This window comes from Hemibagrus wyckioides, linkage group LG29 (assembly GCF_019097595.1).
Source record: "Hemibagrus wyckioides isolate EC202008001 linkage group LG29, SWU_Hwy_1.0, whole genome shotgun sequence".
Lineage (NCBI taxonomy): Eukaryota > Metazoa > Chordata > Actinopteri > Siluriformes > Bagridae > Hemibagrus > Hemibagrus wyckioides.
In genome coordinates, this window is record NC_080738.1 from 15274751 (window position 1) to 15289805 (window position 15055).

The 15055-nt window shown below is 40.2% G+C and overlaps 2 protein-coding genes across 2 annotated transcripts; one reads left to right on the forward strand and one right to left on the reverse strand.

Annotated features, from left to right (window-relative positions):
* Positions 1-3804: 3804 nt before the first annotated feature.
* On the reverse strand, positions 3805-6912 carry dctn6 (dynactin subunit 6). Its single transcript, XM_058383982.1, has 7 exons — positions 6818-6912; positions 5855-5919; positions 5308-5413; positions 4839-4927; positions 4675-4722; positions 4301-4443; positions 3805-4082 (listed from the first exon to the last, which is right to left on the reverse strand). Exons 1-7 carry the CDS (start codon positions 6847-6849, stop codon positions 3984-3986), a joined length of 582 nt encoding a protein of 193 aa, XP_058239965.1. The 5' UTR covers positions 6850-6912; the 3' UTR covers positions 3805-3983.
* Positions 6913-8516: 1604 nt separating this feature from the next.
* LOC131349140 (N-acyl-aromatic-L-amino acid amidohydrolase (carboxylate-forming) B-like) lies at positions 8517-14943 on the forward strand. The gene is made up of 7 exons (XM_058384553.1): positions 8517-8552; positions 9368-9624; positions 12244-12439; positions 12621-12714; positions 13802-13909; positions 14108-14220; positions 14357-14943. The coding sequence occupies exons 1-7, from the start codon at positions 8517-8519 to the stop codon at positions 14552-14554; spliced, it is 1002 nt and encodes a 333-aa protein (XP_058240536.1). The 3' UTR covers positions 14555-14943.
* The last annotated feature ends 112 nt before the right edge of the window (positions 14944-15055 follow it).

Genomic DNA, 15055 nt, shown 5'->3' on the forward strand with positions numbered 1-15055 from the left:
ATTCGAGAGAAAAATTAACTCTTTGTGTGTAGAAAGGGCTCTGAGGTTTTTCTCCAGGTGGCCGCTATCTAAACAAGAAGCCACGCCCCTGTTGGATAACGTTACTTGAGGATCTGTTGAATTATTATTATTATTATTATTATTATTATTATTTTCAATTAAATGGATTTATCTAGAAAGTATTTTCAGGAAACCTTGAACAATAGACGCAATTATTATTTTAAAGAATGTTTGTGTTTCTTGTGAATTCAGGTAAACAGATCACCCTACAATTATCTCCGACTAGGTCCATGTTGCTAGGCAACCGGGACCTACGCTCACCGAGGCTAAGCTGAGGAAAGCTAGCTTGTTTGTTTACAAGACGCTGCACAACCAAAATAAAAACTAAAGTCTCACTTAGCAATGTCTGCTTGATTAATATCCCAAGAGTTTCTCGATAATGCAAATCGTAAACACAAATAACACGGACTTGTGTATATTTATATAGCAAGATGTCCACTAAATTATTTTGTTGTTGTTGTTGTTGTTGCTGTATCTCTGACTAGGATGTTGCTAGGCAACCGGGACCTACGACCACTGAGGCTAAGCTGAGGAAATCTAGCTTATATCTTTACAAGACGCAGCACTATTTTACAAAAAATAAAAAACTACCAGTCACATTTAGCAATGTCTGCTTAATTAATATCCCAAGAGTTTCTCAATAATGAAAATCTTAAACACAAATAACACGAATTTAACGAATTAAGTTGTTTTGTTGTTGTTGTTGTTTACAGTATTGTATTACAAGATGATTCATAAGTATTATACATGAAAGTCTATGTAATCAAATAATACATATTTCCTTTAAACTTATCCTATAACTAAATTATAGATAGGGTAATGGTTTTGATTTTTTATTTTAGTTTACTTCTAGATTAATTATTTACCCTTCTATAGTTTTTACGACTTTATTGTTATGTTTGCAGACATGAATGTGAATGTAAATGTTTTACCTGGTGGCGTTTACTCATCTTATGACAGTAATATAGCCTGGATTGACCTTTGTGCTACAGACTCTCATGAATATATGTTTTTCTGTGTGTTCAATTTGTTTTATGCCTCCTTGATTGGTGTACACGCCCTTCCTTCCTTTACTACTCTGATAAAGAGTCTGTTTTCATGAATGTGATCTATAGTTTGAGTAGTCGCTGTAATAAAAAAAGAAGAAAAATAAAGGTTCTCACATCCCATTTTATACCCGTGGTTACTGTTCAACTTTACCTTTTTATAGAATATTGTTTGTTTTATAAGCATTAACCAACTGTTTCTGTTGAATGCCTACTTACTTTTTCACAAATGCCTTATACACATATGTATACATATCCAAACCTTAGAGCTTGGAGCACTGTCATTAAGAAGCCACAGCTGAAATCGGATAGATGTGTATGAAATGTAATTTAAATGAAATGTCAGTGACTTCTCAAATGAAACATTTATTGTTATCTATCTGGTCGATCAGATGTTCCTTTATGGCCAGGTGAGTTTCATGGAAGGTGTAAATGTATTTTAATGGGGAAAAAAACACAGCAGTCTAAGCTATTTCAGCCAAAGTACAGCCAAAGGTCAGTGAGAGTTCAGGGTCAATGTTCTGCACTAGTGATCAAAAAGTTGTCTTTAAAGCCCAAGAGACTCTTACAGCTATATATATATAGGATGCACACACACATATCTCTTTGTATATGAGATGTGGATTGTGGATGAGTACAAATGAAGAAACTCCAGCATGAACAGGATGCAGCACTAAAGTCAGCTACTCCCAGGAAAACACACACACACACACACACAAGCACTTAAAATAAGTTGCACACTACACTGATCAGGCGTAACATTGTGAGCAGTGAGAGGTGAAGTGAATAACACTGATTATCTCCTTATAATGGCAGTTAGTGGGTGGGATATATTAGGCAGCAAGTCAACATTTTGTCCTCAAAGTTGATGTGTTAGAAGCAGGAAAAATGGTCAAGCGTAAGGATTTGAGCAAGTTAGATGAAGGGCCAAATTGTGATGGCTAGACCACTGGATCAGAGCATCTCCAATATTGCAGCTCTTATCGAGGTGTTCCCGGTCTGCAGTGGTCAGTATCTATCAAAAGTATCCTTTAAGTCCTGTAAGTCCTTCAAGTCCTGTATGGTGCAAGGTGCGGTCTATGGATGCTCCACCTCACAACTTACAAGACTTATAGGACTTACGGGACTTATAGGATCTGCTGCTAACATCTTGGTGCCAGATACCACAGCACACCTTCAGGTTTCTAGTGGTGTCCATGCCTTGATGGGTCAGGGCTGTTTTGGCAGCAAAAGGGGGATCAACACAATATTAGTCAGGTGGTCATAATGTTATGCCTGATTGGTGTATATTTCATAATACTTTGATTACAAGACTTATTCATTCAGGACAATATAATTATGTTATACTTCATATAGGATAGACAGCAATTTGGGCAGAGAAATGTCAGACAGAATGCTCCCAAGAGGTAAAAATAAATATTATTTTGGCATGTGCATGTTCAATTTTCAAATACCGTGTAAACACATACAACATTCTGCAATAAATCACTTTTTGTTCACAAATCTTAAATCAACGTGTCAGTTTCTATAAACTTCAAACTTACTGTAGCCTTTCAGGCACGAGAAACTATGAAGCGATCAATAAGACTAACGTCTGCAGGCAGGACGCTTGAACAGTGGCTTAAACAAAGGATTCATCAGGAACATGGACGGCATGCTCCACTGACATGTTAACATTAATCAGTATTGACTTACAGATCAAATTAGGTTCACTGTGCGTCATAGAATAATATTGAGAGCGTAACAGGATCAGACTTATTCCTCTAAGCATAAACATAACATCAGATGCTGTGGAAATATTTTTCATAGTCGTTCATAGCATTATCCCGGTTTATATTCCTGCTGCTTAGGTTTTGTCATGACTCCAGACTTCGGTATGATAAAGTTCATGTTCTTTCTTCCAGTCGAGAGCCTTTAGGTCACGCACCGGCAGGAGAGTGGCCATGATTCAAAGGTTATCTGTCAAAATGCCTTTAGAACACACACCACTAAACAAGTGACCTTTGTTGAACACAACACAATGCTCCTCAGCAGCACAAACCGATCACTTAGATGCTGACCATTCTCATCATCGATCCTTTCTTAATCAGCTACTATCCCTTATACCTATTCTTTTTGTCATTAATAGACACAGAATGCTTCCCAAACCGTGTGTATGGTCATGACAAATAGTTGCTGTATTTCATATTAAAGGTTCCAGGTCATGTTTGTTGTTTTACACATGGAACCTATTCACACCTCTAAAACAGCAATAAACAGCTTCACTCATTAAATCATTTTAGGATGTGCACCATATTCTGCCCTACATTTAAACAGCAATAAAACCCAAATTCATAAAAACCAGACCTAGAGATGATTTCAGTTATCTGTGTGGGGAAACAGCTTGAGAAATGTTTTCCTTTTAAATTAATGACAATCAGAAACCTAGCCAAATTGCTAGCTGCAGATGGTTAAACATGATCCTGATGTTTAGTGTTGTCTTGATTGTGCAGTGGCGTAGAATATCTTTTGGACCCAAAGTTAGAATGCTCTAATGCAATCAGTGAGCTAGAATATCAGATGGAGTTTGCAGTAAGCCTTATCTCCTTGCAAGCCCAATCTACCTTATTGGATATATGATGTGACAATAAGCTGTAGTCTCAATGTGGTGCCACCTGGTGGAACAAACACACAAGAGAAACAGCAGGGGGGATCAGAATAGATAGATGAGAAAGCCTTTAATATCAGACAACAATAAATAATCAGAGTTGAATACAAGACAGCACAGAATTAATAGGTTTTTGACTGTAGTGAACCTTGGCACATGAAGGAAGCCAAACTGATAGGTTATATGTTATTTTAGCCTTTAGAAGAGCTAAGCTGTGATGCGCAATGAATTCAGGTCCGGGCGGGAGTCGGGTTAACCTTCTGCGTCTTCTTCAGATGGTGATAGTTGGGTAAAATCTTCATCAGGAAGTCCAGCTGCAGAGTCTGGGGCTGTTTAAGGATTGAAAAAACATGTAATAAATATCCATAGAACAAGTGAGGTCTGTAAAGCATAGTCAAGGGGTCTGAATATTTTTCTGTTTAAATGTAATTAAAAATTGTACAATTCTGAATGCAAAAAATATGGGTCTATTATATAAATCTGTACTGAGGAGGGTTTGTGGATGTATTCTTGGCTGCACAGTGTTTGAGACTTCCAGCTGTGTTACCTGTGGTCTCTCGGTCTGTACTCTCCTCATGCAGTTGGAGCTGTAGATGACCGTGTTCTCTGGAATCTCCTCACACGTGTTGAGCCGACAGCACGCGCCGATGATGCAGCCGCTAGTCAGGATCACGTTACGGCCCACGTCAGCTAGAAGGACAAAGGGGTCAGAAGGCATGAAGGTATATGCAGAGAGGTTCTTTAAACTGTTCTCTCCATGAGATCAAGAGTAGTCTTGAAAGATGTTCTGGTGTCCTGATTGTCTTTTATTCCGTCAGCCAGCTGTTTCAATTTCAAATCCACAAATATATTTTTTATTCAAAACACAAGAAATGCTTAAGTGTGAACAGAGATACAAATGTCTGGAGGAAGCTGCATTACCTTTAGACTCGATGACATTGTTGTCTCCAATTTTTATCGCTTGGGAGACTGAAAAAAAACAGCAGAAACAAGTCAGATTGCTTCTAAAACAATAGACTTTGCCATATTGAAGCATTTTAAAAAAAAAAAAAAAAAAAAAAAAAAAAAAAAATTGCGGTTCTTACCACAGCCGACTTCGAAAACATTGTTGGTGCCTATCGTCATGGTCTTGGGTTCATATCCCTCCGTGTCAGGCATGATGTTCTCAGGATAACTGAGCAGAAACACACGAGACATTTTACAAAATGTATTACTGCTAATAGACACACTATTCATTTCAATGACTAATAAAAAATGGCAAAAGGAAAAATAACTCCAAAGAAGATCTTTTTGTTTTAATTTTCTTAAAAATAACATCCAATGAGAGAATTTGTATCACAGTATTTAAACTTGACTCTGAACCATCTACTAAACAGCAATGCCACATGAACAGGGTAAAAAAAAAAAAAAAAAAAAAAACCTTTTCAAAATAAAAAAATTTGTATGGCCCAATTAGTTATTTGTAAGTGTTAGTGCTGCAGCTGGTCGTCTTGGCCAAGCCAAATAAACATAACCTTTAAATAGAACTGAACAGATAACGGATATAAACTATACCCGTTAATGATGAGAGCTTGCTCTTCTATCAGGTTGCCTTCTCCTATGATGATGGGACCGGCATCTGCAATAATCCGGGCTTTCGGGTGGATCACCGTCCTCGGCCCTGCAACGCAGCAACAGCTTTGAATTCAGCTCTCCAAACTACATGATAAAATGACAATCATCAAAACCGATATAAGGGTTTCAGTTAATCAGGGTGCTTGATTACAGCTTCCTAATTAAAAGCAATATAGGATATTAAATGGCATCTAACATGGCAGCTTAAGAAGTTTTTTTGGAAGTGCTAAAATATTGTTTAAACTGGACATACTAGAAAATTCACACCTTTCTTTTACTGATATCACTTTTAAATCTAACAAAACCCTTGATTGTATATCAATTTACAAGAATTATTTCCTTCCTTCATCTATCTTTCTAAACACTTTATCCTGGTCATTGTGTCCTAAATGACTTATTTCTTCAAATACACCAGAAGCAAGGTATAGTAAATAGAAAAGATGGAAAAAAAAACGACTGGAATTTGATACATAGTGTAGAAGCTTACCAATGGTGACATCACCTCTTATTTCACTCTCAACACACACCACTGCACCAGCAGCTATTTTAACACTGCACAAACAAGAGAAAATAACATACATGCATACGTATACACCAGGAATCCTCAAACCTGGCCCACTTTCCTGCAGAGTTTAGCTCCAACCTTAATCAAACACACCTGAGAAGGCTAATCAGTATCTTTAGGATCATTAGAAAATCACAGGTAGAGGAGTTTAATCAGGGTTGGAGCTAAAATCTGCAGTGGATTGACCCTCCAGGGCAAGATTCGAGGAACCCTGGTATACACACACATAAAATACACATTACATACTTTGTAGTCACAACTTCAATATTTTTGTTTATTTTAAACCTAAATCAATATTCTGGTAATATGCAAGATTAAAAAAAACTTTACTGATCTATCTTTAAAGATCTATTTTTACTACTGGGTAAAGAAGCAGAGGCTGGTTTTAAACACCTATAATACCTATATTTATCTACCTATAATCATGTCTCAATCCCAAATGGCTTCATTCTTCCTACATAAGCTCACTACACCAGTTATATAACCTATCTAGTTAAGTAACCCTATCTAGGGCACTAAGTATCAAATGAATGGCCATTTAAGATTTTCCGTAAATAGGCGATTTATCATCTACAGGCAAAATCAAATACAAGAAAAGAGCTGGAACAGTCATATTAGACTACAAACCAACCACAGAAGGAGATGTAACATTTGTAAAATATAGAAAATAAATCAAACAGAATATAAACAGAAGATGCTATTCCGGTTAGCACTGAAGCTAACTAACGTTACACGGGTGTGGTAGCGATAAACGTATCTAATTAAAATGAAACCAAATAACACGCTTTGCAGTTGAAAACATGATAACACGCCATCGTAATTCTAGTGTGGTGATAATACAAAAATCATAAACGAGTAAAACGGAGATATAAATGAAATCCAGACCTTTTCTGGTTTGCTTGTTTGGGGTCCGCCATGATTGAATCGATGATTTAGTTCTCGATTACACGCCCTGTTTACTACAGACGGCTTCAGACATCGATTAACAATGTCTGCTCAATGCAACATTTTAACTGCCCTCTGCTGGACACATATTGCCTACTTCGATGTTGTGAAGAAAAATGATTTAGTGCCATGCAACATTTATTGGACTTCCAAACGCTTGAAATAACACATTTTGCGACACAAAATGCTTATAACACTTTATAAAGCTTGACAGTCTTCCTGATGATTGGATTAAACCCTGTTCACTTTCAATAAAGGCAATAAACCAGCTGTCTTACTTTCCCCTTTATTTATTATTTATTTGTAAAAGAATGGAAAATTACACTCAGCTCGAGCTCAGATTTATGCTTCATTGTCATGTGCACAAGTACAAGTTACAGTATGCAGTAAAATGAATCACTTCGTATATCTCTTTTGGATCTATTTTAGACTTTTCACCTGTAGAAAAGCACAAGAACGAGAAAAAACCCCATTGTTTAATAATAAATGAACCCTTTAGCTTCAATCGAATGCTCTGATCCTTTGTTTGTTTGCATTAAATCTCCTTTTTGACTTCTTACTATTCTGCGTATGGTCAAATTCAGCCCTGTTCACATGGAGACACCGAGTAACTAAGTTCATGAAATTGTCAAAGATCTTGTGTATCACCTGAGGATGCTGAGCCAATTGTTCTGTGACATCCCAGAGGGGTGAACTGATAGACAGTGATTGATACCCAAATTGTTGAGAAGCAGATAGAGCTTCAAACCTGTTTAGGAAGAAACGCTACGCTCATTTGCTGTGTTGTTGCAGCAAGAAAAGATCAAGGCTCGTCTTGGATGATCGCAAACCCATCTTGATAGTGACACAGGTTATCATAGTTCATTTTATGATGAACAAGTTAATAATACACACTCAGTTCTTAACATAATTTCCCTTCTGTACGGCATTATATGCAGAAATCCAGCACCTTATTTCTAAGTTTGAACTTTTTCTCAAATGCTCGTGAAAAACAAAAGAAACAAACAAAAAAATTCTATCCTGATGTTTATTGCTGTGTGCCTCAAATTCATGTTCCCTAATCTGACTCCTTTAGTCCCTCGGCTCAAAGGCTCAGAGTTTTTTTTTCTGCTTTAGTAAACCTGATTCAACTTATCAGCACACTAACATGTTCTTTATGAGGCTATAATGAGTGTGTAGAGCAGGAAAATACACTCAAATGTGCAGGGCAGCAGATTGGCCTGCTGCATAAATCTGCAGTGGACTCTTTCTCAGTGAGAGATACAGAGAGAGAGAGAGAGAGAGAGAGGTAGCTGGGGGTGAACGGTGCACTGCAGAGCACACACCCAAACTCACTATAAATTCAGAGGAGCAGCATGAACGAGTGTGTGTGTGTGTGTGTGTGTGAAAGAGGCAGGATGTGACTGCTGAGTCAGTTAAACTGTAGTACAGAGGCGAGAATGGTCAGAGAGCAATGCAGCAGCCAAAAGAAACTGGACAGCTGAAAAACTTCTCTCAGCTACTCAGGATGGACAGAACACAGTAACCATGGCGACTTCAGATCAGGATCAGGATCGCTAGCCTCAGTTACAGCTCTAAGTCAAAGTCCAAAGGTTGTGTCACAAACTAGGAGGATCAGGATCGCGTGAAAGTCTGAGCGATGGAGAGAGACCACAACTCCTATCTGAGAAATAAGGTAAGAGCTCACCAAGTAACTCGCACACCACCGAAAACTTATTACCACATGGATGTGCAGCTCGGAGATTCTCCATTTAATAATCGTCCAGCCCAATAGGACATGGCTCATCGTGGTGTTGGTGTTATTACGACTTACTTGACTTACAGTCAAAAATTCAACAAACAAATTAATTGATTTTCATTATGATTATTTTTTTTTGTTATTATATATCAGCTCAATATTTTCACTCCAGGCACAAAATATGTAAATAATTATGCTTAAACAATTTTTTAAAAAAACACAAACATAATCAAAACCAAAAATCAAAATTCAGTGATCCTGGTTACAAATATTATTCAAAGAAATATTATTATTATTATTATTATTATTATTATTATTATTATTGTTATTATTATTATTAATAATAATAATAATTATTATATTTAAATAAGTATTATATACAGTAATAATAATAATAATAATTATTATTATTATTATATTTAAATAAGTATTATATACAGTAATAATAATAATAATAATAATAATAATAATAATTATTATTATTATTATTATTATTATTTTCAGGAAACTTCTTTGGATGATAAAAAGGAAAAAGTTTCATTTTCTTTTACTTTTATCTTTAACGATTCCTTTAAAGGTGTAGTCACTTATTTGTATTTCAACACAAAGTAATATTTGGTTGACTTAATTCAAATGAGAGAGAGAGAGAGAGAGAGAGAGAGAGAGAGAGAATCTCAGGAAAAACATCTAGTAGCACCCAGTCAGGACAATATATTGGTGTATCTTTAAATGTGATCAACAACATAGTTAAGGGAAATTGTTGTCATGTGGTGCAGCCTGAAGTAGTGACCATCCCGGCTCTGTACCGCGTGGCTGTGTGTGGTGGTACCCATGGCAACGAGCTGGCGGGGGTTTACCTGCTCCGCCAGAACATGAGGAGGAAGCGGAAAGGCAGCATGGTGGATCCGGTTACTATGGTAACAGTGATGACAAACCCCCGTGCTGTGCAGCAGTGTGTACGTTACACGGAGATGGACCTCAATCGCTGCTTCACACACGCTACACTGAGGTCAGACGCTCAGACACACACACACACTACACTGAGGTCAGACACTCAGACACACACAATACATTCAGGTCAGACGCTCAGACACACACACTACACTGAGGTCAGACGCTCAGACACACACAGTACATTCAGGTCAGACGCTCAGACACACACAATACACTGAGGTCAGACGTTCAGACCCACACAATACACTGAGGTCAGACACTCAGACACACACACTACACTGAGGTCAGACACTCAGACACACACACTACACTGAGGTCAGACACACACACTACACTGAGGTCAGACACTCAGACACACACACTACACTGAGGTCAGACACTCAGACACACACACTACACTGAGGTCAGACACTCAGACACACACACTACACTGAGGTCAGACACTCAGACACACACTACACTGAGGTCAGACACACACACTACACTGAGGTCAGACACTCAGACACACACACTACACTGAGGTCAGACACTCAGACACACACACTACACTGAGGTCAGACACTCAGACACACACACTACACTGAGGTCAGACACACACACTACACTGAGGTCAGACACTCAGACACACACACTACACTGAGGTCAGACACTCAGACACACACACTACACTGAGGTCAGACACTCAGACACACACACTACACTGAGGTCAGACACACACACTACACTGAGGTCAGACACTCAGACACACACACTACACTGAGGTCAGACACACACACTACACTGAGGTCAGACACTCAGACACACACATTACACTGAGGTCAGACACTCAGACACACACACTACACTGAGGTCAGACACTCAGACACACACACTACACTGAGGTCAGACACTCAGACACACACTACACTGAGGTCAGACACACACACTACACTGAGGTCAGACACTCAGACACACACACTACACTGAGGTCAGACACACACACTACACTGAGGTCAGACACTCAGACACACACACTACACTGAGGTCAGACACTCAGACACACACACTACACTGAGGTCAGACACTCAGACACACACACTACACTGAGGTCAGACACACACACTACACTGAGGTCAGACACTCAGACACACACACTACACTGAGGTCAGACACACACACTACACTGAGGTCAGACACTCAGACACACACATTACACTGAGGTCAGACACTCAGACACACACACTACACTGAGGTCAGACACTCAGACACACACACTACACTGAGGTCAGACACACACACTACACTGAGGTCAGACACTCAGACACACACACTACACTGAGGTCAGACACACACACTACACTGAGGTCAGACACTCAGACACACACACTACACTGAGGTCAGACACTCAGACACACACACTACACTGAGGTCAGACACACACACTACACTGAGGTCAGACACACACACTACACTGAGGTCAGACACTCAGACACACACATTACACTGAGGTCAGACACTCAGACACACACACTACACTGAGGTCAGACACTCAGACACACACATTACACTGAGGTCAGACACTCAGACACACACACTACACTGAGGTCAGACACTCAGACACACACACTACACTGAGGTCAGACACACACACTACACTGAGGTCAGACACACACACTACACTGAGGTCAGAGACTCAGACACACACACTACACTGAGGTCAGACACTCAGACACACACACTACACTGAGGTCAGACACACACACTACACTGAGGTCAGACACACACACTACACTGAGGTCAGACACTCAGACACACACATTACACTGAGGTCAGACACTCGGACACACACACTACACTGAGGTCAGACACTCAGACACACACACTACACTGAGGTCAGACACTCAGACACACACACTACACTGAGGTCAGACACACACACTACACTGAGGTCAGACACACACACTACACTGAGGTCAGACACACACACTACACTGAGGTCAGACACTCAGACACACACACTACACTGAGGTCAGACACACACACTACACTGAGGTCAGACACTCAGACACACACACTACACTGAGGTCAGACACTCAGACACACACACTACACTGAGGTCAGACACACACACTACACTGAGGTCAGACACTCAGACACACACATTACACTGAGGTCAGACACTCAGACACACACACTACACTGAGGTCAGACACTCAGACACACACATTACACTGAGGTCAGACACTCAGACACACACACTACACTGAGGTCAGACACACACACTACACTGAGGTCAGAGACTCAGACACACACATTACTCTGAGGTCAGAGACTCAGACACACACATTACTCTGAGGTCAGACACTCAGACACACACACTACACTGAGGTCAGAGACTCAGACACACACATTACTCTGAGGTCAGACACACACACTACACTGAGGTCAGAGACTCAGACACACACATTACTCTGAGGTCAGACACACACTACACACCAGACAGAACTAATATTAGGAATCACTGAGAAATCTTTCCTTCTTGGTATTTCTTCTCTCCGTCTCTCCCTTTCCTTTCCTGTCTGTTTGTTTCCCCTCCTTTTTTGTCCCTCTCTTTCCTCCTCCCTCATCATCTTCTCTGTGCCTGTCAACTTTATTGCCTGCATTCTAAAGTAAACTAAATCTGCCCTGGTCTCAGTGCCCCGGTCTCTGATGTCACCCCGTATGAGGTTGTACGCGCTCAGGAGCTCAACGCTCTGCTCGGTCCTAAAGGAGACTTGGCAGCGGTGGATCTTCTCTGTGATCTTCACAGCAGCACTGCGAACGTGGGCCTCTGTCTCATCACTCACTCCGACAGCGACTGGATCTGCCTGCACATCTGTAAACACCTGCAGGCAAGACTGATACATCTGGATAAAGATGAAAGAAATGAATGGCTTTAAGCAGGATGATTAGGAACTAGCAGGATAAAGACTTTAAGTCACTATAACTTGGGATTTAGGAGAAGAATTTCAGATGGGAATTCTCAGATTTTGACGTTTCATTCAGGATATATGTATATGTTTTTTTTTATAGAGGGAACTGGTCACCATTCCAGTGCGGTATGTCCACTACGATGTTCCTAAGAGTGAGGCTTACACACTGCACTCTGTTGGGAAACACGGCTTTGGTGAGTCTGGGAGCAGACCCATGCTTGATATGATATAAGGAGAACTCATCATTTCATGACAAGAAGACGTATCTAGATAAAACAAAGTGGGAAGAGGTCGGAAAAGAATGGCCAGACTGTTTCAGGCAAATGATACATTAACATTAATAATCACTCTTTACAACCATGGTGAGCTGAAAAGCATTTCAGAGCATAATGCAAACCTTGACTTGGTCATTAGCAGGTCTTTTTTCCCACCGTAGCATTAGATTCACGTTCGGAGAGAAACCTGTTGTAGCTCAATCCACCTCAAGATTCGACATGAGCATTCCGAGAAGCTTTTCTTCACACCACATTTGTTCGGTTAATGCCTTCCTGTCAGCTCAGACCTGTTTAACTATTCTCCACCGATCCTCTCTCATCTTCCAGACATTTATATTCCCTGCTCTCTAGATGTTTTGTTGATGATGATGATGTTGCTTGCACCACCCCTATTGACTAGATTTCAGGAGCAGCAGTATCTATAATATTCAGACCAGCCTGTCTGGCACAGATAATTCAACGTTCATCAGAACGACATGGCTGATTAAATACTTACTCTGTTGCAACACTTCTGCTTCCACTTCTTACAGCTTCACCAGCCGATCGTCTCAGTCAGTGCTTCTCTCATTCACAGGACTGGCACAGTGTCACTGCTGAGCCTCTAAGCGAGACCCTCAAATCTTAACTCGGTTATATGCTTGGATAGGATGTAAAATAAAACATCTGCCAAATTAATACATTTATTCTACGCGACTCATGAATTTTTTTGGGGATGAATGGCTTCTCTGCCAGTTTTCTCCATTTGACCGATTTGTGCTGACTCTAGCACTCTTCAGAATTATATACATCTCTTAATTTATGGACCCTTTCTAAACGCACTCTGATATACGCCATTTCATCCCGATTTTCCACTGAAGCGATTAATTTGAAAAGCCCAGACACTTCTTTTGCACTGTGTGCAAAAAATAAGTTAAAGTAGTTCTTTAAATGTCACACTGAACAAAAAGGTTGTGTTAGGATTTGCATTTTTTTTAAAAAATAATAAAGACCACATTTCTACTTGCAGCGATGGAGGTCGGTCCTCAGCCACATGGCGTGATCAGAGCCAACGTTTTTACTGCCATGCAGGAAGCTGTTCATCTCACACTTGAATGGGTTCGTCTGTTCAACTCAGGTACCAAGGAGGCTACACTTCCCAGCATGCTTTGAAGGTAGAAGAACACCCAAAAGTAGTAATAAGTCTTTGTGTTATAGTACTGGAGATGTTTCTCCACTTATCTGAGGCTCTTCATCAGTTCAAATTAGTGGAGAAACATCGTCTACTAAGAAGTTTTAGTACTTTGTGGTTCCTCTTTTTATTTTTAATTTCCAGGGACCCAGTTCGAGGGCGGCTCGGTGGATGTTTATACGATGGTGGAGAACATAAAGTACCCTCAAGATCCTCACACACACACCATCAGTGCTGCTGTGCATCCGGAACTACAGGTTTTGCAGATAATTTGACCTCATTGCCCCTTTTCACTCGCTCCTGATTTCTCTTCGAGTCTAAAGAGGCTGTGCTTAAATTATTGAATGCTGTAGAAGCAGCTGTAGTGACTTTTCTCCCATCTCCTTTTCTCAGGATAGAGATTTCTGTCTCCTGCACCCAGGTGATCCGGTGTTCCTCTCTTTCTCTGGAGAGACTCTGAGGTACAAAGGGAAAGAGGCGCTCTATCCTTTCTTCGTCAACGAGTGTGCTTTCTACGAGACGGGTGTTGCTCTGTCGCTAGCGAGGAGAAGGAAGGTGAAGATTCCAGCCATCCAGTGCAGTAGAATGTGAAGGATATTCTCCAGAAAGAAAGACCAGAGATATAGAGACTCCAGTGCGATACAGACTGGGCTTCTTAAATAAGTCCTTGAAGGTTTCCAGTCATGCCACTACCCATTACGCCACACTACGTACTCAAACCCTGAACCCTCAGACCCTTTACTGTAATCAAAACCTCCATTCTCAACTCCTAGCCCTAACCCCTTACCACTAAACACCACCGTTACAATGACACACCAACTATCGAACTAGAATGCTAGCAAACTAGAAGTCTTTACATGTTTATCAAGTCATGTCAGTGATGGATATCACAGTATTTCAATTGCCTGGAACATTGTTGAGTGGAGAAGTAGCTTCAGTCTATTCCTTGTTATGGTGAGGTAGTAGCTTGCCATCTAAAGTGCCCATGGAATAAAAACTGATGTTTCAGAATTTTTTCAGAACTTTGTACATGTCTCTGGTTTTACTTACTTCTGTGTAAAAACGTCTCCAGGAATCCCATCCATCCATCCA

Excerpts from the sequence above, each read along its gene's own strand:
- dctn6 (XM_058383982.1), bottom strand. The coding sequence starts at position 6,849 with ATGGCGGACCCCAAACAAGCAAACCAGAAAAG. Across the intron at positions 5,920-6,817 it reads AAACAAGCAAACCAGAAAAG|TGTTAAAATAGCTGCTGGTG; the intron begins GTCTGGATTTCA and ends TTGTTTGTGCAG. Across the intron at positions 4,723-4,838 it reads TGTTTTCGAAGTCGGCTGTG|TCTCCCAAGCGATAAAAATT; the intron begins GTAAGAACCGCA and ends GTTTTTTTTCAG.
- LOC131349140 (XM_058384553.1), top strand. The coding sequence starts at position 8,517 with ATGGAGAGAGACCACAACTCCTATCTGAGAAATAAG. Across the intron at positions 8,553-9,367 it reads ACTCCTATCTGAGAAATAAG|GGAAATTGTTGTCATGTGGT; the intron begins GTAAGAGCTCAC and ends AACATAGTTAAG. Across the intron at positions 14,221-14,356 it reads CTGTGCATCCGGAACTACAG|GATAGAGATTTCTGTCTCCT; the intron begins GTTTTGCAGATA and ends TCCTTTTCTCAG.